This window comes from Lissotriton vulgaris, chromosome 2_1 (assembly GCF_964263255.1).
Source record: "Lissotriton vulgaris chromosome 2_1, aLisVul1.2, whole genome shotgun sequence".
NCBI classification, from domain to species: Eukaryota; Metazoa; Chordata; class Amphibia; order Caudata; family Salamandridae; genus Lissotriton; species Lissotriton vulgaris.
The window spans coordinates 380,509,878-380,536,145 of record NC_141687.1 but is presented as its reverse complement, the minus strand read 5'-3'; the positions used below and the strand labels follow the sequence as shown (position 1 = coordinate 380,536,145).

Below are 26,268 nucleotides of genomic sequence, written 5' to 3'. Positions count from 1 at the left end.
ACAACCGCTACGTGAGCGCTTGTTCTGGTTGGCTTTCCCCACCTCACTTCGACCTCTCCATTTCCTGCTTGTTGTTATTTCGACCTCTATAGCCATTCGCCAGCCGAGAGATTGTATCGGCGTTCTTGATCAACACAGTTCTGAAATGCTCAATAGGTCTTTCTTTTATGTCTATTATTCGACAATAAATTGTGGCGAAACTGTCAAGGAGAATATCAATCAAAGAACTCCAAGCCAATTAGTGCCCGGGCCTAATTCTTCTTCGCCTACGAAGGATTCCTTGTATTCTGTTCCATGAGGTACTTAATAACCTAAACTTTCGAGTTGAGGGCGAATCCCACGCTCAATCGGCGTTCACCCTGCCAACAGCAAAAAAAACAGAAACAAACAGTAAAAAAAAAAAAAACACCCAATCGTTGCCTATGTGGATTCTTACCGACTGTTCACGAAACACTTCCTGTTTTACTCTAGCGTGTGTTGGCGGCAGAGAAAATTTCTATTGGCTGGAATGGTAGCCCTCCCCTTACCCAGAGCGCACTCTTCACATCTGCCTTAGTCACAACCAATTGTGTAGTATTTTTGGTAGCTACAGGAAGTCTGAGCAAGAAGCTCAGTTCTTCTGGAGGCGAGTCTTGCGCGTAGTCAGCTGCCTCCAGCCTGCCTGCGGTGCTGAAGGGACACAAGTTGTTGTGTTTGTTTCAGTGTTCATTGAACCCGAGTGGGTCTACGAAAATAAAGAGAATTGCACTCGGGGTTCGCCCCCAACCTGCCTGGGTTGGCTATTGGTCCGCCGGGCGTGGCGGCGAAGCCGCAACCCGCGCCTAAGGCATTGATGAACAAAGTGAGACGCTGCAAGCGAGACCTGCTCTACTTTTTATGTATTGCATGACTTGGTGTGTTCTAATCTCAATGTATACTCCTTACTTCAAGTGGGCTATTCTTCAAATTTGGCTGCAGCCTGTTTTTTTCCAGTGACTTTCTTCCCAATTTTACTTACCTTCACCCCACAACCCAGATGTTTGCTTTCCGTTCTTTCAGCTCCACCCGAATCCAGTAAAGCTTGTGTTTGTAAATGCGGTAACCTAGACCCCCGCACTGCAGTTTCCATTACAGAGTTAAGGAGACCGTCTTTCGTGCACCTCTTGTGCTCCCTGTCACTGGGGCTGTTGTCTGCAGGGTTTGGGTGTCTTCATTGTGAGAACTGCGTCCACCAATCTACAGGGCTGTGGTCAGCGAGTTCTGTGAGTGCGTGCTGGCTTTTGTGAGTGACTTTCAGTTTTTGTATTTCCAAATATATAATGAGACGGGTATTGTGTTGGTTAATTACAGAAATTACTACAATAATAGGGTTGATACCACCAACAGTGCAGTGCTCCATTCACTTCGGGAAGAATTTGAGTTGTTTGTGGGAGGTATTACTATTATTTGGGCTGGGGAGTTTAATACCACGGAATGCCAATTGCCCTAGATAAGGCATGTGTATTTTAACAGAGCCCATTTCCCAGGACTTGTATGTTTACCCGACCACAAGCAATGGCAGCAGGTGGTACATCACAAGGCAGTATTGTGCAAACAGCATTTTAACTTTTGTGTTACCTTAAATAACAGATCTGTAACCGATGTCTAACATGAAAAACGCCACCTGAGGTTGTAGCACGGGGAACATGCCACGTCATATGAACAGCCACTCGCCGTGAGCATTCTCTTTCTTAGTGAGCACGGCTTCAGGAAGGGGCCCCCCTCTGTTCATCAAGCTCGCATTCTTTGTATTTTTCTGTAGCACGATCTGGGTGGTGTGAGCGACAGGTTTGTGGTGTGTGTGTGTGTGTGTGTTGTGCTGTGTGTGTGCAAATGCAGTAGGTCTTGCATTTGCGATAGATTAAGCTATTGGCATTGTAAATATTAATGCCATTTATTTATCGGTTTTCAAAACCAACACATAAATAAAAATGTTGTCATTTACAATGCCAATAGCTCTAACTTTTGCAAAAGCGAGACCGTTGCATTGTAAATGCTTATATCTTACATGTTTAAGTCACACCATTTGGTACATAGATTAAGCACCTTTGAGAGACTGGTATGTTCTACTGTTGCTATGTATATGGTCAAATGGAGTAGAATGTTCTATGTAGACCATTGAGCATTGGGAGGGCAGAACAGGCAGGGAGGACTTTCGGAGGAAGACGCGCCAGGCTTCCGGCTTCAGACCAAGTTGTGTACTTCTGGATTTGTCAACATGTATTTGTGCACCACTATACACAACAGAGATCAATGTCGACCCCCTCCCCCCCCCCCCCCCCCCCCCACACACACACACACACACACACGCACACACTTTTTTTCAGCGCGCTTAAAGCCCTGCCACTAGTGCACAGACTATCTTATCGGTTACGCTGGTGTGCCCACGTTACGTACGTTTACATTTTCGGGCTAGGGAAGCGTTTGTACTGGCTTGCCACAGGAGCCTACTTCGCTTACATGACGTCTCAATCAAAGTATCCTTTATCAAGACTTGTGACAACAACAGGAAAGGGCGGTCACCTGATGAGACTGAAGGGGCACGATGATCACGTGGATGGCATAACTGAAGAAGAGGGAAAGATTAGAGCATGAAGGCCCCAGAGAGAGAACTGAGCCCTTTGATCTCTACACGCACGTGCGAACAGCAGTGTACTCTGTCACAGGCTCACGGCACTCTGTCGCCAGCTTCGGCGAGTGGATAAGTCGCTTCAGGCTCCATGAGGGATATCGCCCGGGGGTCGACACGCGGCCATTTCGCGGAATGCAAGCTGCCCGAGGGCCGAGAGCTCCAGCCCGGATGGATCCCCCCCCCCCCCCCCCCCCCCCCATTGGGTGTTGCGCGCCTGTCTGGAAATTGAGTATGGACGGAGTAGACGCGGCTTTAGTTATCATGTTCGTGATATCGTTGGCCTCCTCCCGAGTCTCCCCACTGCAATATTGAAAGTTAAACAGCCATGCAGAGCGTTTACATACATTTCAGCTGCTTCTTAGCTACGTTTGCATTACACAAATTCACATGCACACGCACTAATGGCAATCCTGTCAGTCTTTTGCTTTTTGTTTCTCTTCAAAACAATGCAAAAGTCCATTGCTTTGAATCAAGAAACGAAGGAACAGTTTGGGTCTTAAACCTCATTACATTCACCCGGGAAGTTACTGCAATTGTTCAAGGTGGAAAATGGCTGGCAGTTCGCTCAGCGAAGTAAAACATAACCGGTATAGATGCTTTAATATAGTGTGATGTATAGAGTATTGTACCACAACAGTAGACTGGCTGGGCACCGTTCCACTGTAAACTATTAGACCTGGTTTGTGTACAACTGCAAGAGGCCAGGCCTGCTCCTTGGGGTAAACTTGAGATCTCTTCCACAGAGGGTGTTGCTGAGCACAATGACAACACATAGGCACTGGCAGGGTTACTGGAATTATCCGGCAAGGGAGGCCCAAATTAGGCGTTAGTGTTTACTGAATCATGCGGCCAGACAATGTAAATTATGTGGGACATTTTGTGATCCTATCAATTCATTATATTGTCATTGTTACACGTTAACACTGTACAACAGTTTAACCTTATTAGTACTAGTTTAACACCAAAATGCAGCAATATTCAACTGGAAGGTGTACAGTCTGCTTTTGCGCAGTGCCTTCCGCTTCACAGTAACAAGCATTGCTGCATTTTTGGTAACTATTGATTTAATTGAGCTAGGAATATTTTTGCTGTTAAAACCTACAAATTATGCAGCAGATGATGGATTGTGGCCAATGCGGCAAATTCTTCATTATGAGAAAAATGCCACAGCAGCAGAATCGTATAATTCCAGTGCCCCTAGGCATTGCAGTGGCATACCAACAAACAAGGTAAAGCCTAATAAGAGGAAATGTAAAGTGCACAAGGAAAGTTTTTTCCAGGGCTCCAGACCATCCTTTGTCCAAAGGAGACAGTACAAGCTAACTGGAAACTTGAGGACAGTTTAAAAATCTTAGGATTCATCACTTTGAAATAAAGTTGTTCATTCAAAGAATATGCAAAGTAAAAAAATAAATACAAAAAATGTAGTGAAGCCTGTGTGACTTATGTAAGTTGGTTGATGCAGTTTGTTTTTGATGAACCAAGTTTTATTAAAACACAAGATAAAAAGGTGATCATACATTTTCATCTCTTTATTACTCAACCATCAAGTAAGATCGCCATAACAAGTTTGATCATCCTACGACTGTAATAGTAGTATTATTGGAATTCTATTTTGTGCCATGTACATGGACTTACAAACTCGCACAATTTCCCATTAATACTCTACTGATCATTGTAAGAAAGTGACTCTGTATACACTGGACGAAAGTAAGGTACAGTGTGAACAGAGTCAACAGTTCCCAGAGGTTTGGCAGAGGCTTAAGTTAGATATACCCTTACTCTGTAAAGTGGTGCTTGGTCGAGCAGTAAGGCAGTATCAAAGGACAGTGTAAAGCCTTTGTTGTACACACTCAGTCAGCAAATGGTCTCACACACTCAAGAACTGAACTCTAGGCCAATCGATTTGTATCAAAATATATAGTTGTTTTATTTTAAAACAAGGTATCACAATATGCTTTCTCGGAATGAGTTACTTTAGTTATATACTTTTCAAATAGGCAATATACTTTTTGATTACAATAGTTACAGTTGTTGCAATAGGCAACACAATTTCAAACACCATGCAACATTGAGCTCAATGGGAATTTCTAGATAAATGCAATTAGTTACTTTATAGATCACTTTTCTAACCACAGGACTGGATCCTAGATTGTCCTGGGACATCTCCTGTAAACAGTTAATTTAAAGTGTTTTGGTTACAGTAGTGATTTTTAAGGAATATTATTTTATTAGGTCGAGCAGACCTAACCCTCAATGCGTGAGCATTGAGGTGTCTGCTTCAGACCTATTGTGGCCCATATTTAGGAATGTGGACAGCTACCAGACGCGCGCTTTGACGAGGTCAGATTTCACCTCGGGAGCGAGCGTCTGGTAGCTGCGCATGCGCGAAGCAAATCCCTTGCTCTCACACACACAGGCAGCCCCCACCCCTCTGCATGCACGCACACACACACACACACAGGCGTGCGCATGCACACGCAGGCATACGACACACTTACAGGCACACTATCCCCTACCTCGCATTCTCTCTCAATCACACACAGTCACGCATGCGCACACATATTCCATCGCGCACACACTCCCCCACCCCTCCCAGGCATACACACAGGCACGCACGCACTTCACTTCAGCCCCGGGCCCCACTCACCGATTGCGCTCTTCCGGCGGGCTCCTCACGGCGCGGCGCGTCTCGTCTCCTCTTCTCAATCGGGCTCGCGGACCTCGGGAGGCGGGACTTCCGGCCGGCCGCGACCGGATTCGCCGGCCGGCCAAGAGCTTCCGGGTCGCCGCGGCAGCGCGGTGGCACTCCTTAATGTGAACGTGTTCTTTTAAAGTAGCTATTTCCTTCCTTCCCCATTTGAAGTTGGACCTGGAAGCATTGAGTAGTATAGGTAGATGATGTTTCAATCGGTCTCGAATTCATCTGAGAGGGGTGTTATTGCACAGGAGTCCCTTTAAAATATTAGGTTGCTACTGCAGTGGACGACGCCAAGTCTGTACAGATAGCTCTTTCAGAGAACACGATGTTTCTTCATAGTTAACGTTATTGAAATAACGGAGAGTGACGCGCGTGGAATGCGATTAACTGAACTCGGTGGACACTCTTGTTGGTAAAGTTGGGAGCGCTCGGGAAGAAGACCCGGCTTCGTGCGCTGTGTATAAAACCGACTATTCTACGAAGTTTGAAAGTGCCTAAAGACAGTTCTTCATGTGTACAAATGAAGGAATGCCGGGTGCAGAAGGGTTCCGTGGAGCCCCCGCAGGCCGGGCCCAATGCCTGCGTTGCCGATCAACAGGCCGCTGCCTAGTGTTGATTCCACCTTGCATGACCTCACGCCCTGCCTTTCGATTTCACTTTTGTGGGTTCTTTTTCACCCCTTCTATCGTCTTGTGTCACTGCTTCCCTGCCTTTCCCTTTCTGCCTCTCTCTTGCTGTGGGTCCAAGTGTGGTGATGAATATGTCACAGGCTCTACAGTGAGTGCGGAGGCCCACCATCCGCAAACAAGATGCGCAAGTTTCCTAGATGGCATGCACTCGTTCTTCCGCAGTGTTTTGGGGCCCCTGTGCGGCGCTAGCAGGGAACAGGGTTTAGATGTGCCAGGAGTATCCCTTGTGCTACGACACGCGCTCCGCTGCCACCTACTGGTTCATCCATGATTGTTTAGGGCTTGTAATGCGTAACAAGTGCCCGGGGTCCAGGTTCTATGCGCAGCGCACCGCAAACGAGAGAAGACAAATAAAACAAGCATAAAAGGTCAGAGGCATACAGTAGACGAGCATAGGGGTGAAATGAGCGGTAACCACAGCCAAGTGGGGTGAGGGGGCAGCGCAGAGTCCTCACAAAAGGACATAGGGCAGTCTTGGCAAATGCGCAGTGGAAGGGGAAAACTGATCCATCACTGGACTTATTATTTTTGAAAAATGTCCATTCCCTAAATCTCATTTGAGCCCAACCCATTCCATTCGGGTATATCGAGGGATTATCAGTAAACTGCTGTCCCTCTGTCTACCAGTGACAGCAATTCGCCCTGAACATCCTCCTGGAGTGGACAAAGCATGTACAAACACTCCTCACGATTCAAGATCATTGAAAAGCACATGTATTCTTACAGTCTCCGTAGGGTATTCCTTTTGCATCTTGGAGCGCTAGTTTTCGAAATGCCATTAGATGTTCTTAATTGGTGTCAAATTATGTCTCCTGGTTTCAATAAATATTTTCATTTGACTAGTAACATTTCACAATTTTTGCTGGTTACTTTTACTTTAATGTCCAAAACAGCCCATTTGCAGCAGTTGGATTAAAAACAGTAATAATGGGTAAACTGAAATTTATTTCACTTCTGTTCCTGGATTTTTGTCACAAAAAATACACTGAACATAATCTTCACAAAAGTTATTTACCAACATTTAAGATATTGCCATTATAAATTACAATAACTTTTATTTACGTATTAATTATTTTAAAAAAGCCATTGTTATTTGTAATATCAATACATCTAAGTCACATAAATACAACACATATTGCATTACGAATGCTATCGGTGTCACATTTGCGAAAGTTAAAACTATTGGCATTGTAAATGACAAAGCTATTAATTTAGCTATTTTCAAAACCAACACATAAATACAAAATTTGTCATTTACAATACCAATAGCTCAAACTTTCCTAATGCGAGACCTATTGCATTGCAAATGCTGTTTTTAAAAGTTGACACAACAACTTTTTCACAAAGAATCACCAGTGTTATCCTATGGGAGGAAATTCACTTAGCAGGTAAGTAATGTTATCATTATTCTTATCTACACAGTGTTGGATCCTGGATCCAGCACTGGTGTATCTCCTGTAAACAATTGAAAGAAAGCGTTTAAGTCATACAGGCGATTTCTAAGGAATATTTGTCGTTTTTGAAAATCGACACTTAAAAACTTTTCTGGTGAAAACCAGACAATGGATTTCTATGGAAGGAAATTCAAGTTACTGGCAAGTACAGTTAAAATCACTTTTCAGGGTCAGTGCTGGGCTAATAGATGCAGCCCTGGGTTCTCTCCTGATAACAGGTGAGTAAATCGGAATTTGTTGTTCAACTGATTTTAGATGAATATTGTAAAGTTTCAAAACTCCACACTTAAAAGAATTTCCAAGTGAAACCAGTCAATGTTACCCTATGGAAGAAAAGTGATTTATCGGCTTTTGGTTAAGTATTCGACTGGCAGAGTAAAGGTTCTGGGCATAGACTCTGGGGCCTCCCAGGGTCCGGTAGGTACAGTCAGTACACCCTCAGCGGCACAGGGGCAGCCGGGTGCAGAGGTAGTTAGGCCCAATGTTATCCTATGGGAGGCAGGGGGCCTTCGGTTGGTGGCTGCTGGCAAGCAGGCCACGCGGCTGTGGGAGCTGGGCTCCTGGTCACTTACTCAGGGCAAACAGGGAAGTAGATTAGGACAAAGACTTCACTGCCAGGGGCACTTGGGCGGCTGGGTGCAGGGTGCTTTTGAGCCGTCGGGCGCTCGATGTTATTCAATAAAAAACTTGGAAGATGAAAAAAGGCTGCAGGCTCTGGGACAGAGATTTTTCTGGAGCGGCCAACACTTCGAGAGGTTAGTTGGGATCTTGGAGGGTAAGTAGGCATCCAGGAGTTGGGCACAGGGGGCCGTGTGGCGTCGGGTGCAGGGGTGTCTTCTGACGTCAGGAAATCTTACCCTCAGCTGGTCGCGTTTGGAGGGGTCCCTGGTTGTGAGGCTACAGGTGTTGTCTGGGTCGTCGAAAAGGGTTCTTGGGCACTGGATTGCAGGTCACACTCGCCGGGGGGATGTCCTCAGGTACTTTGTCCACTCGGGGCCAGGCTCGGCGGGTGCAGAGTGGACTGGATTCGTGGTTCCTGGCTGGCACCAGGGGTGTTGCTTTTTTAGCAGAACCACTGCTCATGGTAGTCCTAGTCTTTTAGTTGAGCAATGCAGGCAGGTCCTCCAGGATTTTCAAGGTTGCTGTGCGCAGGAGACACCGGGGTTTATCAGGAGCAGGTTCAAGGATCAACAGGCCGGTAGGGCTGGGGCCAAGTCAGTACGTGTTGTCCTCTTGTTAGCAGCTACTCGGCAGGTCGTACTTCTTCTTGTTCTTCTTTCTTCATTTCAAATCTGGATCTGCTGAAGGAAGGTTCAGGGTGCCCCTAAATACTAAATTTAGGGGTGTTACAGGTCGGTAAGGGCAGGGACCAATGGGTCCCTGTCCTGGGGGGGAGGGGGTACACCCCCTATCTTGCTCCTCTCCTGGGGGGGAGGAGGGGGCAGGAGTCTATCTCTGATTGGGGAGGGCTCCCCATCCTTAAGATGGCCGGAGCCCGGAGTTGTGCTTCACCTTGCCTCCCCCACCTGAGGGGTGGGGTTGGCAGAGGCTGGCATACCTTCTTTCCTCACTTAGGGTTTCCCGCCTGTCTTCCCGCCAGAGTGGGGTTCAGAACCTGTGGGGGCCAGTTGCTGAGTACAGCACGTGGCCTGGCGAAGCTCACAAAGGCTGCATGCCTTTGAAGCTTCCCCTGCCCATCCTGGGGGAGGAGACCTAGCACCTCACCCAGAATGTTCATTGTTGCAGGCCCAGGACAGCAGTGGGCTCTCTACAAAGGGGTCCAGCAACATGGCTGCTGTGTGGCAGCCTAGGCAGCCTCTCAGACCAGACTATGATTGTAGGTTAGGTTTCAGAGGACATCTCTAAAATGCCCTCTGTAGTGCATTTTACGTTAAATCCCACACTGGTATAAGTGTGGGTTTAATGTGCTGAGAAGTTATATATCACACTTGTCAGTCTTTAGTGTAGCCATTATGGTGCTGTGGAGTTCGTAATGACAACCTCCCAGCACCATATACACTTACAGTGCTGAGGAATGGCCCTGGGTTACTGTAGGAGCACAGGGCCCATGCACCTGTGCCCTCACCAATAGCATAGTGCACCTAGCTAGAGGGGTGACTGATGTATGCCAGGGAAGTGTGTTTGTGGACATGGCACACAGGTGCCATGTCGACTCTTTGTTTAGTTCTGCGCCAGGACACTCAGCCTGCAAAGGCAGTGTGTGAGTGTCAGGGTACAGGGCCCCTAAGGGTGGCTCAATGAGTGCTGCAGCCTTTAGGGGTCTTCTCTGGTCATAATGCCCTGGGTACCTAGGGTACCTTTTACCAGGGGCTGACATGTGGCCAGAGATGCCAATTGGTGTTTTAGTTCAACACAGTTTTAGGGAAGGAACACAGGCCCTGGGAACCTGATTGGCAGGAGCTCAGAGCACACTCAGTCACAGCACTTCAGCAATTCAGCAAAAAGTGGGTGCATACCATGCAAGAAAGAAGGCACTTTCTCACAATCATGATCATAGGTGCAGTTTTGTGATATCGATAGCATTCACACATCTCATTCATTTTCTTTCTTCAAATTCTTCGTACAAAAGTGTGGTCCCTCATGTTTATTTTTTCTCTTACACATTTTATTTATAGGTTAGAGGGTTGTATGTTTGGCTCATATCTGGATAGAAGTGATGGTACTGTAATGCAATCCCAAAGTCCGATTGTGCACTATTCAAGTGCTAAAAGTAAGCAACATACTTGGATCAAACAAGCATTAGCAAAGCAAATCTCTCCGAACTTTAGGAACTATTGGCTTTCCCAATGGATTTTAGTAAAATGAGAGGAAAAAAAGCCTATAATGTGGCAGGCCACGCAATTTTATCCGTGCGCGCACCACACATGCAAACACCTTTAAAATGATGCAGCCACTTTTGCTTCCTTTCCAACTACTGAGTTGGTTCTGTAACTTTTAAAAAGTAAAAAAAAATATGGGGTGGGTGAATTTGAGGGGTGGAGAGCAGAAGGGGTATAAGCATCACATGAGGCGGAAGCAGCGTGGTAAGTTAATACGTTTATTGCACATGATTAATAAAAACCTTTACAATGATAAAACAATATTAAAATTCATTTAAGCAATTTCCTAAAGATTACACAGTTCAAATTGTAATCGTCAGTAGATAATAAAGTTAAAATGCATGAAGGTTAAATAGACGATTAGAAGTTGTTCTTAATCGAGTGGACTGCTAAGTGCTTGTACTTCTGGAACAGTGACGAGTTTATAATTAACCTAGTATGGGCAGCAGCTTAACAGAATCGGAGTGAAATTTAGAGGCCTTCCTTAAACATTGTATAAGATTACACTGTTCAGTGTCGAGTTTGTTGACAGTTTATAAAGTGCTGGTGTCTCATGACCCAAGAAGTTAGACAGAGTTCCTTAGGGGAGCTAGTCTTTAAATTGCTTATACTTCTCAATCTAAATCCTAGTCGTGGATGTCCTAAGCTTCGCTCTCTGAACTTGTTTTCAATTGCACTAGTAAAGTAAAGAATGTAAAAAAAAAATTGGGAGTCTTCCCATGGTGAAGTTAGTGCTGACGTTGTTGATCTAAACGCAGGCTGTTCTTTTCCACGTTATGCCTTTACTAGCAGCCCGTCCCGACCTTGTCCGGGAGCAATCAGGCTTCCCCGACCCCCGCCTGCCCCGACATTGCCCAGCAGCCCGGGCCCCCGGGCCGCCCCGTCCCCCACCTGCCCTGACCGCCGCCTGCCCTGACCTTGTCCCCCAGAGGTTTATTCCTTTCTGCCCAGCACCTACTTTCAAATACCTTTCCAGCTTTAGTAAAGCGGACCGCTGGTTTCCGCCCGTTTATTTCCCCTCAGCGTGACCTGCCTCGTTACCATGCTGATGAGAGGAATCGTCTTTCTCCTCAAGTGCGCTTACTTCTGTGTGTCCGACAGCGTTCACTGGCGAATAGCCTTGCCCACAGCAGCCTGTAGCCCACCTTCAGTCACCTCCCGCTTCCAGTCTAACTCCAGTCCACCTTTGGCCCACCACCAGCCCTTCAAACATACCTCCAGGCTGCCTCTCTTTTCTAATACGTTTTACTCCTCAGTTCGAGACTTACTCCTCAGTTCGAGACTGCAGGGATACTCCCCGTCCCCCACCTGGCCAGACACCCGCCTGCCCCGACATTGTCCCCGGAGCCTTACCTCAGCCGCCGCTCCTCAGTTCACCGGTCCTCGCCACTCTGCTCCTCTGACGCCGCTCCTCCCCCGCGCCATGTCCGCCTCTCCGCTGCTCGCAACGCCGCTGGCCTGTCCGCTACTCCTCACGTCACCGCTCCTTCCCCGCGCCATGTCCTCTGCTCCTCGTACGCCGCTCTCCCCCGTGCTCCTGACGTGAGAACGCACATCGCGGCCGGCGCTACTTTGGAGGGACTACTTTAAAAAAATATATAAATATTGTAAATAACGTTTATTTTTTTAATTTTATAGCCTATAACCATTTACACACCCTGACGATTTCAACGGTGTATCGGGTGTGTAGATTGGCGCTGTGGTTCCCGAGTTTACTCGCCTCAAAGCCTGAAAGTTCTTACTTTATTATAGTAGTATAGATTACTTAGACACCGGAAGTCCATAAATGTGACCTCGGGTGTTTCAAGCTGCCGTCAGGCAATGCCCTACTCAGGCAATGTTTTGTTGGTCCGCGCACAGCATGCTCTTGTGCCTTTTTGTTACTAAGTGGAAGAACTTTGTGAGCCAGCAGTTTAATTCTGGTTCGACTGGATTAAAGCACAGTTTAACTGCCTGCCTGCAGGTTCGAATACCGTGCTGCTTAAAAGATGGGTGTAACAGGCTATGCCTGATATCCTTTAGGTTAGGGCAAATGCAGACAACCTGAATAATGTCTTCCTTGCCAACTCCACATAAGCGGCAGAACTGCGGGCTGTCTTTCCTTTCCCAAGCTGGCAGACGAGGAGTGATCGGGGTTACTCCAAGGCGTAGCTTTAAAAACTTTTATTTTGTCTATATTTTTACTCCGGTTTTAAGGTAAGATTGTGGGTGCAATATTCGGTAGTCTCTAAGCATTATCCAGCCGAGTACTCTTTTGGCGAGTGCCCCCATGTCCTCAATGGGGGATATAATTTGTTTTCATTTTTTTCATGATTTTTTTAAAAGACGAAAGGTCAGTAGGGAAGCAGCATGGGGGTGCAGGTGGAGAGCAGCAACACAGAGAGCAGGGGTGGCGGAAAGCAAATGAGACGGAGCACAGTGGAGTGTGGGGGAGCCCACTGAAAAAGCATCTTAGTAGTAGTGGGGAAGCACACTGGTGAGAGAGTGAAAAGAACATGGAATGATGGGTACAGGGAAGAGAAGCACAGGGAGATCGGTGAATAACACATACACTCTCATGGAGTGTTCAACAAAAAAAAAGAACAAAATAATGCTCAAAAAGCAGGCAGCAAAAGGAAGTAAGCAGTGGGCCCATGCTCAAAGGTAGGTATTCCTATGTTTTTGCCCTGATCTGCTCCATCAGGGCAGCAGTTTCTACAATTCAAAATTACTACTTTTCAACACTTCCTAAAATACTTTGCGAATTTATAACTCTCACCCGAATAGGGCTTGAGTTAAAATAGTAAATTTGAACTTCCGCTGTCAGCCAAGCCCACTTCCAGAGACGCAGGCCATGCTACAACTGTCCCTTTTTTTGTTTTATAGAAGTCCAATACATTGATGCCTTTTGGATGAAGGAGTAACAAATGTAACCGTTCTATTTATGGCTATAAATGGGTTTACTCTTATAAAAGTAGGAATAGCATTTTTTGTGGCAATAGAGTAAAACATTCAAGAGAAACAATAAACCATGCATCCCTGTTCTTGTTAAGCTTGCTTATAAGAGAAATTTAGTCTTAATTAGTTTTGGCCCTGAAATGTCTTGTACTCGGAAAACATTTCACAGAGCAGGTGAGCTAAGACGTATTTGTGTTTTGAGATTTGTAAAGTTCATCATACCCAAGGGTGTCCAAGCGCTAGCTAAGGAAGAGCCACTACCGGAGAGACAACCACAGCTAGCATCACGGAACAGAGAAGGGCCAGATTTTCAGCTACTTGCTGAAGGCGGCGTGGGAGGAAAGATTAACAATATGGGTGGGAAGAGTATACCATAACTTGTCAGAAACAACCCGGAAGGATCGCCCCCCATCTGGCTTTACCATATCTCGGTATCTCCACCTGCCTGAGAGAGGCGGACCTTGGTTGTCTATTAGGGCTGTGCCAGTAGAAAGCTGTTTGCACGTTCATCGTGCCCTGTTGGAAGAGAGCAGTATGAAATAGACACAGAGCTTTGAAAATCACACGCTTCCTGACCGATAGCCAATGCAGGGAGCTAATGCCCTATCTGACTGGCAAGCGTTTGAGAATGTCCAGGACAAGCTGAGCCGCCGCGTTCTGGATAGTCTGAAATTTACGCGTGGATAAGTTACTATTAAAGTTCAGAGAATTGTAGTAGTCAATGTCTGAAGTTATAAGCGCGATGACCACTGCAGCCCAGGAGGTGTGCACTTCGTGGCTAGGAGAGTCTTTTGTATACCCAGGGCTGTTTCTGCATTCCGAGACTGGTTCTGTTTTTGTGATCTGTCTCGCTATGCTAAGATAGTGATTCACCTCTAAACTGTGAGGAAAAAGGCCTATGGGTAGGGATAGCAAGAGCCTACGGTCAAGGATAAGCATGCTGTGTTAGTGTAATTTGAGAGATGGAAACCTTTCACCCAATGGGAGAATTAAGCCCTCCGCATATTAGCCCTATTACCTCAATGCAGACTCTCCCTATCTCTCTGTCCGATTGCAGCTGCTCTTAAGAGGGATAGTTTGAACTACTGCAGGGTGTGGCTCGCAGCCCTGCACTCCGCCAGTCATTGTACAGATGACTTGGAGCAGGGGACAGCCAGACTGTGGAAGGCAGTCCCACAAACAAAACTTGATTACCCAGCATTGCCAAAGCCAAGTCTTCCCTATGCACAAGCTATTGGTTTTACTTAATGTGTTTTAGCCATGTTGCCTACTATTATGGCTGCTGTTCAGTATGGCTAAAAGTTAGTTGCATGGAGGAGAGTGGCGTGGAGTATCGTAGAGTGAAATGTTGAAAAGTGGAGGGATATAGTGTCATGTGTTTTACTGGCATAGAGTGGAGTTACGTAGAGTGGCGTACAGTGGAGTGGTGTGAAGTGCATTGGCACAGAGTGTTGCAGAGCATAGTGATGTAGAATGCAGTGGCATAGAATTCAGCTGCATACATACAGCATCGTAGAAGACAGTGGCAGAGATTGTAGTGTTGCATAGTAGAGTGCAGTGGGGGGGGAGTACAGTAGCAAAGAGTGAAGAGGCGTAGAGTGGCATAGAGTGTTGCAGAGTATAGTGATGTAGAGTGCAGTGGCATAGAATTCAGCAGTGTACAATGCTCAGTCCATGGCGACCCACCGAAAGTGGGAGAAACACCCATAGTGAGTCTGCAATATGCGGATGATATAGTATCTCTTTCACAAACTCCACTTGGTTTACAACGGCTAATTTCTCAACTTGCACTGTACATCTCTAATGCACAATTAATAATAAACCTTAAAAAATCTAATGTCCTATGCTTCTCCAGCTCTCGTAAAAAATGACCAAAATTTGTTTGGAGGATAAATTCTTGTACCTTAACCCAGTTGGATGAATACAAATATTTGGGCATCCTACTAGACCACCAATTAAAGTACAAACATCAATTAGACCATGGGAACTCAAAAGCAAAACAACTTCAATTTGCCTTCAAAACCATAAAAAAAAACTGAGCGGAAGCTCAACTGGTCATTTGCTAAAGGTTGTAGCAGCAAAATTTCTGCCTTCAATCACATATGGCTCGGAAATGATGGCCACCAAGGACTCTACATTGCTAAACCTTGCCCAATCAAGATTGTTTAAAAAACTCTTCTCAATTCCGCGACATTTCCCAAGCACAAATACGCCTGGAATATGGATTAACAAATCCGATCCCGGCCAGATAAGGGGTCTTGGCCAAATATTACTGACGCATGAGGGACGCTGAAGATAACACGCTTGCCCATCTCTGTTGGGAAGAGGTCGAAAAACAGTCTAGGCAGACCAATTCCACGTGCAAGTCTATTAGGCAAGCGCTTCTGAAGAAGTTTGGCATTCACCAATGTCATATACTGCTTTAAAACGGATCACCAACAAAGTTATCAAACAATCATCGCTGCAAATAGACAAAGGATTAGTGGCTGGCAAAAGTCATGCCTGGATCGTGATGCCAACCTACAATCAACTGAAACAACAATCCTATTTACAATAATGTTTCAGGGACCACTACAAGAGGAAACTAAGTCTACTGAGGTTTGATCCGTTCCCGAGCAAAGACCTTAATCCTAAATGGTTACGGACCTGGTCAACTTCGGATTGTTGCCTCTGTAACATGGGAGCAGAGTCGTTATTGCATCTAATATGTATTTGCCCGGCCTTACAAAATCTAAAAAAGATCCTCCTGAAGCCACTCTTAAGAGAAACAAAAGTCAGGACCTGCAGGGCGGCTGTGATAAAATGCCTCAGCGGGTCCTCGATACAACTTTCCTGTAAAATCATAAAATTCCTGGCATTTGCTGCTTAAGAGATTGAAAAAAAGGCGGCAGCAAAAGAGGAACTGGGACTTATGAACTCCCTGTAGCTGGACACAGATCCTCCTTCATTCTCCTTACAGCCACTCTTCTCCCCCTCCCCTGCTCTGTTATTTTAATACACTGCAAGCATTTTATTTGAGACGAGGGGACAGTTGCATCTAATTAAATATAAGCCCCTATGTGTGTGCAGCACCCCCTGTTATAACAGTCATTTGTAGGCCCCTATATCTCAATGAGAGGGCCACTGCCTTACAATAGTGCTATCCCTGTTTCTTTTTATCTTTGTACATTTGAAAACTCTCTCCCTGTTTTTACTTATGTATATTTGTCCAAAGTCGCTTAGGACACGGAGGCTAGTGTTGTTTATGCTGATTTAAAGATGCTGATTCAAAGATGTTGATGTGTATCATATGGTGGTAAGTTCAACCCTTTTATGATTTTAACAAATCAAATAAAGTATTATTCTATTCTATTCAGTGTATAATGCAGCGTTGTAGAATGCAGTGTCCTAGATTGGAGTGTTGCATAGTGTCGTGGGTTGCAGTGTTGTAGAGTGCTGCGGGTGCAGTGGTGTAGAGTGGAGTGATGTTGAGTTTGGTAGTATAGAGTGGAGCAGAGTACAGTGGCATAGAGTGGTTCAGAATAGAGTTCAGTCGTGTGGAGTACAGTGGACTGGTGTGGAGTGTTACAGTATAGCGCCGTATTGTGCAACATCACAGAATTCAGCGGCGTACAATGCAGTGTCATAGAATGCAGAGTGTGAATTAGAGTGGTGTACACTAGAGTGCAATGGTGCAGAGTAGAGTGAAGTGATGTGGAGTGCCAAAGAGTACAACTTGTTTTTCTTATGAGACTTATTGTCTTTTGGAATTAGTTTTGCTAATTTATATATGGGATCTAGCTGCATTAAATATTCCCCTTTACTCTGCAAATGAGTGTTGAGCTTTGTTCATGTTGTATTTTGGTATTCTAAAGTGCTTAGAGTCCTATTTTGAAAAGTGTTCACGTTGTTTCCTAGTGTTTTGAAGTCTTGCCCAGGTGCTCTGGAGAGAAAGCAAGACACACCCCCTTCCGTGTCCATTGTCCGTTAGCGTCCCCATCCCTGAAAGTTGAAAGGCAAGGTCAGACAGATACAAGATGAAACCGTGCTCACAAATGTAATTACAGAAACATTAAGTCAATGGTCAACACATGATCTCACACTGCATTAATGCTTATAGCATTACAGGGTGTCCGGGGAGAAAGCATGAAATGCAGCCGAGGGAGGGCGACGGTAAGGAAAGAAGCACATGAGCGAGAAAGCGGAACAAAAGTATACAAGGGAAAAAAAAATGCTTTCTTGTGATGGTTGTGTAAGTGACAGTTTTATTTCCCATCAGAAGCCCTGCTTTAGCTAAGAATTTGAGTGGTATCCTGGATTGTACAAAGAGGCTAAGTAAGCATAGCATTAAGCTCATGAGCGGACATGGCATCTGACATGAATTCCTGTCAGTGATATTTGTAAGGTGGCACACTGTATAGGTATGATTTGAAGTAACAAAAGACCCAACGCATAGGTGACCTAGGAAGTGCACAGCTGTCACCAGCTTAAAACCCAAAAACTACCATGCAAGGCACTAGAAAACAAATGATGCCAAACTGCAATCTTCAATAGCATAAATCCATATAATGAGGTCACTTAGTTGATGGGCGGGGAAAAGCAGCAAAACAATATTTTAGTGTAAGTAATTGAAGGTCTTGCAAGCGGGCCATAAGAACTCCATGATGATTGCAACAATTATATGCAAATAAGAAAGCAAAAATGGGAGTAGCAGTATGCAGAATATTGAAATCCACCACTAAGCAACCATGGAAAACTAGTTCTAAGGCTGGATTGGAATGCGCCTATTCTGCCCACGGAACATGTTCCAAAAGCAGCTTAGCTGCACTCATCACTGAAACTCCTTAAGTTCCTGCAGTAAAATATCGGCTGAAACTAAACTAAAATCGTAACCTTGTCATAATACTAAGGTGGCAGATGAAATACAGAGCAAGTACATTTTTCATGGCCTGCTTACAGTGGATTAAGAGGTAGGTGCTGCAAGGCAGCCCATAGGTTATGACCTTCCCAGGTAATGTAACAAGTGTCTTCAGACAAATCAGTTTGTATTCAAGCACACATGCTTGCACAATTCAGCTTTTAGTCGGCGGATCAATTTTTTCTTGTCTTGTCATTGGGTCAAATTAACTAATGTTATGCCCTCTATGATCTCTGTTTATAAGCGGTTTCTCTCTACCGTTATCTGGCTTTCCAGCCTGCAGTCTTTAACCACTTACCTTTATTAAACCCTGAACAATGGTCCTTCCTCAGTCAGGAAACCTCACGACTTCTGATCAGCCTGGCAGTTGTAAATTCAGGTCTCAACTGCTTACAGAACAAATTGGGGTCCTTTATTTCTAAGAAGGATTTTAACAAGTACCTAACAACTCAACAGTTCAAGTATTCTGTGATTTGAGAATGTAGGGCAAGATGTACTAAGTTTTTTTGCATTCGCAAGTGGATTGATTCACAGAATTGTCCTGTTTGCGACCGCGAAAAAGTATTTGGAATGTATGAAACCCAAACTGTGATTCAGTAACAGGTTACCATTTGCAATTTTAGTTTGTGACCAAATACAGATTCAGGATTTGGAAGGGACGTATCTTCCAAATACAGAATCAGAATGTTATGTATTAATGTTTTCCACTGAATTCCGGTTGCAAAACATTAATAATTTACTGACTACAAATATGTAATGATAAATTCCCAAAAGGGAGCACCCCCCTCGGGACCCATTTCATTTGTGAATGTAAAAAAAAAACATTTAAGAGAAGCCACGCATCCATAGGACCACTGCTTTTTCTTAAACAAAATGAAAATATTCTTTTTAAAGGCTGTCCTGTTTCCTTTAAGGGAAACACAATAATTGACACTGGTCTGCTGACCCAAGTAAGCCACCATCCCTGGTGGTGCTTATTCCTAGTTGGTCGTTAATTGCGACCTACCTCTTTAATATTCATGAGGTTGATTGATTTACGACCCACTAGGAATCTGTAATTTCAAATTAAAGCTTTTATATATTAGGATTTGCAATTTGGGTAAGAATGTCAATTTGGAAACTAATTGCTATACTAATGGCCATTAGGAGCAAGTTACTTACCTTCGGTAAGGATGTATCTGGTAGTGACCTATACTAGTTGTAGATTCCTTTTCATCGAATTTCCCCAGGCATCAGTTTAGATCTGGAGATTTCTCAGTAGCAGTACCCCTGTGTGTCACTAGGTGGCATTGGTCAGCTCTGCGTCAGTCGTCGGCATTGTGCGTGCTGGAAATGACGATGGCGTCGCAGGACCTACGTAGACACCGCCTGGGTGCACTGACTTCAGTTCTTTACACGACTTTCTACTGATGCATCAAACGTAGGGCCCTTTAGGGGAATCCTATCCCTAAAAATCAGTTTACAGAGCGTGAAGGATGGGTGGGGTGGTAAGGAATCTACAACAAGAATATGTCTCTACCAGATACATCGTTACGAAAGGTAAGTAACTTGTTCATCTGATAGAGACTTATAGTTTTCGCTTCCCTACCTTAGAATAGATACCAAAGCAATACAAACCCTAGAAGCGGGTCTGCGAACAAAGATAACATGAGGAAGTCCTGTAGGACCAAACTGGCAAAGTACCCGTCCCTCAGGACTGGGACTCTGCATGTTAACGCAGTGGTTGCCGCAGTAGCTCGAGTAGAGTGAGCACGTAACCCCACAGGAAGTTCCTTCTTTACCAATGTGTAGCACTATTTAATGCAGAGGACAACCCATCGAGAGATGGCCCTCTTCTGTACTGCCCGACCTTTCTTCGCACCCACATAATAATACAGACACTTATAAAGCGCAACAGCTACCCCAAACAGAGGTGTCCCGGCGCTAAGCGAACAGTAGTACAGCAAAGGACAGTTCAAACCAGACCTACAGGCCCTCAGTCTGCCCTGAAGAGCCAGGTTTTGACCATTTTCCTAAAGAAGGACTCTGTTTCTATTGTTCGGAAATGACTCGGCAGAGAGTTACAGGTTTTGCTGCACCGATGGTAAAAAATCTGCCCCCCCATTCGCACCTTTGTGAAGCGGGGGATGCACAGTAAATTTTGCGAATTGAACATCAAAGGTCTGGCCTGTTGATAACCCCGTAATCTGTTTTTTAAGTATCTAGGGCAGTTGCCATACAAGGCGCGGTGTCCAACGTTAGGGCCTTAAATTTGATTCTTTTTGAGACTGGAAGCCAATGAAGCCCTTTTAGATGCGGAGAGACATGCTCGCGAAAGGGCATTCGCCTGATAAGTCTCGCAGCTGCATTTTTCACAGTCTGCAGGCGCTTAATCAAGTAACTAGGCTGACCCAGGTAAAGGCAATTGAAGAGTTGATTGTCCACCTGGAAGTCTTCGGTATGATCAAGATTGAAAAACAACGCACGTTTTGGGTTGAGGTGGTAGAGTCTCTCCTCTTCCTTGGAGGGTTGCGGGGCGTGTAAAATATGGGCAGGGTAATGGATTGGCCCACATGAAAGGGCGTGACCACTTAAGGGAGGAACAAAGCTTTAGTTTAAAGGACCACTTTATCTGGATGGACAGACAGATGGGGAGGCTTGGAAGACAGAGCCTGGAGTTTGCTAACTCTGCGAGCAGAGTTGATGGAAATTAGGAAAGCAGTCTTATGGATTAGAAAATTGAGAGGGCAATTGTGGAGAGGCTCAAAGGGAGCACACATATGAAAAGTCAAGATCATATTTAAATCCCATTAAGGCATTATGAAAGGAGATGTAGGAAACATGTGAGTAAGGCCCTTAAAAAACCGATTGATAATGGGAGATTTGAACAAATAGGGCTGATCTGGAAGTCTCAGAAAGGCAGACATAGCGAAAGATAACCCTTCAGGGTGCTCTAAGCAGAGACCTGCTGGGCCAAAGAAAGTATGTTCACCAGAACCTCTGACTCTGAAAGAGGGGCAGAAAGGGGATCAACAGCCTTTGCTGTGCACCATGCCACAAATTTGGTACATCTACAGGTGTATACCATTTTAGTGGAGGGACACCTGGCTGCCAAGATGACATCACAGACTTCGGGTGGAAGGTTGAAAGCTGTCTACTCTGCCGCTCCATCTCCACACAAGCAGGTGGACACCGGACCGGTTCAGGTGAAGAACCGCCCCCCCCTGCTGCTGCAACAGAAGATCCTACCGAAAGGGCAGATGGATCAGAGGATTGATGGCCATATTCAGAAGGTCGGAATACCAGACTCCTCGTGCCCAATCCTGAGCCACAAGAATGACTTGAACCCGGTCGTGCATGATCTTCTTGAGCACTCTGGGCAGAAGTGGTATAGGTGGAAATACGTTGAGGAGCCCAAAGCTCCACTCACCATGAAAAGCATTGCAGAGTGAGCGCTGCCTTTGAAACTCTAATGTGCAAATCTGCTAACATTGCACGTTCTCTTCGGAGGTGAACAGATCTAACAAGACTGAAAGAGATCCTGCGCCAATTTCGGACGGAGAAGACATTCATGATGACCAGACACTGATGGCTGAGTTCGTACTTTCTGACGTTCAGAGAACCCGTCAGGTGGTGAACCACCAGGGATATGCCCTGATGTTCCATCCATGACTAGAGGTGGAGAGGAGAGCCTCCTTACAAAGGGTCCACGACCCCACCCGCCCTGTTTATTGCAGTACCACAAGGCGGTGGTGCTGTCTGTGAGCACCTGTACTACTTTCCCTTTAAAAGAGGGAAGGAATGCCTTCAGTGCCAGTCTGATCGCCCTGAGCTCCAAAAGGTTGATATGGAGACCGAACTCCCCCGGAGACCAGACGCCTCTGATCATCTCCTTTTCAAGGTGGCTGCCCCATCCTAGGAACGCTGAATCAGTCACCACTGTTGGAACTGGTTAGGGAAGGGAGAGGGATCTGCCTCTGATCCAATCTTCGTTCGTTAGCCACCACTGCAGCTGCTGCGCAGTTCCCTCCAAGATCTGGATGTAGTCAGAAAGATTCCGCTGATGCTGCGCCCACTGGGATTTCAGGTTCCACCGCAGAGCCCGCATATGCCATCTGGCATGAGCCACTAGCAGGATGCCTCAGCAGCCTTGGAGTCATTCTCACTGAAATCCAGGATAGAGGCTGAAACATCAGCATTCTAGCTTGAATATCCCAGACTCGTTGCTCAGGAGGATAAGCCAGAAACTGCACTGTGTCTAGAATCGCTCCAATGAAAGGGAGCCATCACTTTTGTGAACACCTATGGGGCACTTGTAAGGCCAAAGGGGAGGACGGTGAACCGTAAGTAATGTCTAGGGGCAGGCAGGAATGGGGGTAAGGAAATAAGAGTACTGCAAGTCCAACGCTACCATTCAGTCTTCTGGGTCTAGGGCAGAAAGGACCTGGGCCAAAGAGAAGATTTTGAACTTCTCCTTCCAAAGGAAGAAGCTGAGGGTCCAAAGGTCTAAGATAGGACACATGCGTTTGTCCTTTTTTGGGAAGCAGAAAGTATTGGTAACCACAACCACGTCCTACTTCTGGAAAATAGGCCCTCTCTATGTCCCCCTTGGCAAAGAGAGTCATAACTTTCTCGCTGAGAAGTGTGAAATGATCCTCTGAGATACAGTCCTAGGAGGGTAGCACCGAGGGAGGTGTAGTCTCCAAGGGGAGGGAGTAGCCCCTTCAGACTATCTACAGAACCCACCTGTCCTACGTGATGGACTGCCATCGGAGGAGGTGATGGTGAATCCTACCACCGACTAGCCGATGATAGGCCTGAAATGTCGGACTAGGAGGGGAAGAGTGGACTGGCTCTAGCGCTAGCTCCCTGACCCACGAGGATGCTGGGTCCCACGTCCGTGGCCATGCAAAGGCAGGACAGCTTGTGCTACTCTGTGGCTGGGTGCCCCTTCCGTAACCATAAAAGGCAGATTGGAGGGGAAGGATTGGAGCTGTGAGGCCCAAGGATCTGTCTGTAGCCTGAGATTCCTTGAAGCGATTAAGCGCAGAATCTACCTTCTCACCGAAAAGGCAAGTGCCATCAAAGGGCATGTCCATCAGAGTAGATTGTTCATCCCCTGAAAAGCCAGAAGTCTTCTTCCTGGCATAGTGTCGTAATGCTACTGACGAGGCGACTGTTCTACCGATTGAGTCATTGGTGTCCAGGCCACAACAAACGGTGAATTTTGCTGAATCTCTCCTGTCCGCAACTGCCTGGGAGAAAACAGCCCGGGGCTACTCCGGGCACTGAGGCAGCACCTGTGCAACCATATCCCAGATAGTACGGGAGTAGCGGCCGAAGCGGCAAGCAGTGTTCACCAACCGGAATGCTAAGCTGGAGGAAGAAAATATCCTCCTCCCAAGATGGTCCAGCAACTTAGATTTAGTACTGAGGAGAGCGGAAGGGAATGCGCCTTTGGAAGAAGAGACTTGGACAACCACAGACTCAGTTGAAGGATGTTGCGTAAGGAATGCTCGGTTGCCTGTAGTGGAACGATGACATTGGACAATTGTCCTGTCCACAGGAGCCCTTGTGCAGGGCTTTGACCAAGTACCCAGAAGGACATCAGTTAGGGCTTCATTAAATGGCAAAAGAGGTTAGGAGGTAGAAGCTGCAGGCTAAAGCACCTGTCAGGAGGGTAGTCCTGACTGCCACCAAAGGGAGATCGAGGTCAAGGACCTCGGCTGCCCTCCTCACCACCATTGTGTAGGATGCCCCCTCCTTTGTAGCCAAGGAGCTCCATGTGAGCTGGACTGCCTAAAGATGAGGTGCAAGGCCTCATAAAACTGTTGCAATTGGGCAGGAGATGCTCCGGTTATCATAAAAGTGGGGAGGCGCGGAGTTGTCTCTGAAAGAGGGTCCGGAGATAGAGGCCTAGAGCGACAATGCTGTGTGTCCCGCGTAGTGTTGGCCGACCGACAGGGTGAAGTTGAAGAACTCCTGTGCATCGTCAACTTTTTCTAATGCTTACCTGTTCGTCCTGAAGATTTTGAATGGGAAGAGGAGTGTGGGCTCTGCGACCGTTCTTGAGACCTTTCTCTCGACCGAGAATGGGAGCGAGGCGGAGCCGAGCGCCGGGCCTCCAACAGCTTTCGGGACCGCTCCTGCAAAGCTTTTGCATTCATTGCCCGGCACTCGGAGCATGACTTGGGGTTGTGGCTGCGCTCCAAGCACCAGAGGCACACCAGGTGCGGATCTGTCACAAACATCATCCGAAAGCAGGACTCGCAGGGATTGAATCTGGGCCTACGTTGGGACATCTCAACCCCACCAGGAGTCCAAGAATCAGAAAAAACGTTGTTAAAAGTTGAAAAAAGGTAGCTTTCTCTAGATCTGCGCTTTTGCTGGCGTGGAAAAAGAAAGAACTGACGTCTGCAGGCCCGGGTGAGGTCTACGTAGGTCCCGCAACGTAATTTCCCATGTGCACGATGCCGACAACAGACGTTAGCTGACCGATGCCACCTAACTGCGCGCAGGAGTGCTGCTAATGAAAAATATGTGGAACTAAACTGACGCCTGGGGGAAATTCTAAGGTAAGATAGTTTCTATTAGATTCTTCTGTTATCTGTGTTCTTCAACATCTCAGCTAACGTCTGCTGTTCTTCCTGCCCCATTTGCTATGTCTTCACTGAATTGTATCTACCACTTGAGTCCAAACAAAAGGACTTTGCTTCTGTTTCTGCTCTCCTGTGGTCCCTTTCTCTCTTGATTAACCACCATCCTCTCTCTCATTTTTAGACACTGCCTGTAAAATGGTGAGGTGGTTGTCTGCCAAGCTTGGTCCGACAGTAACATCCAGGTCAATCTCAAGGAACCTCCTTCGACTACACACATCCTGCTATGCTGGTAACGTTCTCAGTCCAATTCACCTACATAAAATCTATGCTTAGTGCTATTTCCCAGGGGTCATAGGAATAACAGACAGGGAAGTACCAGCAGGAAGGGCAACTGTCTTGGGGTTGCCAGATGCAATGATTGTGAGTGTTCCACTTCTGCCTGTTTCCGTCTCTTGGTTTCTCACAAATCCCATGCCTTGATTCTCTCATCCGGTCCGTTTGTACATATTTTACTCCCTTCTTAATCCTAATGCTCTTACCTCTTTCTGCTCCATGGCTTCTTGTGCTGTCACCTTGTGCTTCATCGTTTCTACATCTCCAGCATTCTCTCTCTTTCTCATCTATGTCCCTCGTGTCACCTTATCTTCTCCCCTCGTCTCCTTGTTACTGCCTCTCATCCTTTGGATTTATCACCAGAGAGGCACCAGTGTATATCTCATATATAGCATAAAGACATAGCATTCTTCTGAAACTCTCAAATTGGCTTGTGATCACGAGAAAGCACTGGAGTTGTATTAGTTATTTATTTATAGGTTTATGTAGCGACAAAAAATCCATTATGGTTGATTGTTTCCATAGAAGGTGCTTCCAACTCTCTGTGGATGTTACAGAGTTGTGGGGAAAGATGGATCTTGAGTTGTTATCAAAAGGCTTATAGATTGGCTAATACTGTCTATTACGTTCTGGTTAATGATGAATAGTGCTCTGTCTCCTCTTTTTCCGACTGCTAAAGCACTGTTTCTTTTCCAGGCCCGCTCAGGCAGCAGTTTGTCGCCAAAGGGGATGAAAGTGACTCTTTTAACAGTGGTAATATCTACCAGCAGTGGCCGGTATATGGGGATCAAGTGTCTAAACCTGTGCTGGACTGTCTCATGTACATGGCACACCTGTATGGAGAGCCAGTCTTGACCTACCAGTTCCTGCCATACATCAGTTACCTGGTTAGTAGTCATTCTTTTTGTTGGATGGTTGTGGGAGTCACCGGAGGGGAATCTACAGCAGTGCTCAACTGGTGATACAATATGGAACCATGTGAGTTGTTCTTATAATGGCTGTGACTGTTAGTGCACGATATGCTTGGGGATAAGATATAAGGAACAGAGTGCAAGTCCTTACACAAGATGCAAGAGGCAGGATCAATACAGCTGAGAATTATGGATGAAAATCAAGCAAGAATGGACAATCAAACCGGGCAGAATAGTCGGTGTGAAACACAGCACCACATACATCCCAAGTCCAGGTG

The 26,268-nt window shown here is 46.1% G+C and overlaps 1 protein-coding gene across 1 annotated transcript in view; it reads left to right on the top strand.

The window, feature by feature from the left end:
• WDR81 (WD repeat domain 81) overlaps positions 1 to 26,268 on the top strand; it is a 141,337-nt gene that overhangs the window by 25,004 nt on the left and 90,065 nt on the right. The window contains exons 3-4 of the mRNA XM_086955203.1: positions 24,928 to 25,035; positions 25,776 to 25,966. Coding sequence (XP_086811329.1) covers positions 24,928 to 25,035; positions 25,776 to 25,966 — 299 coding nt within the window. The remainder of the gene's footprint in view (positions 1 to 24,927; positions 25,036 to 25,775; positions 25,967 to 26,268) is intronic.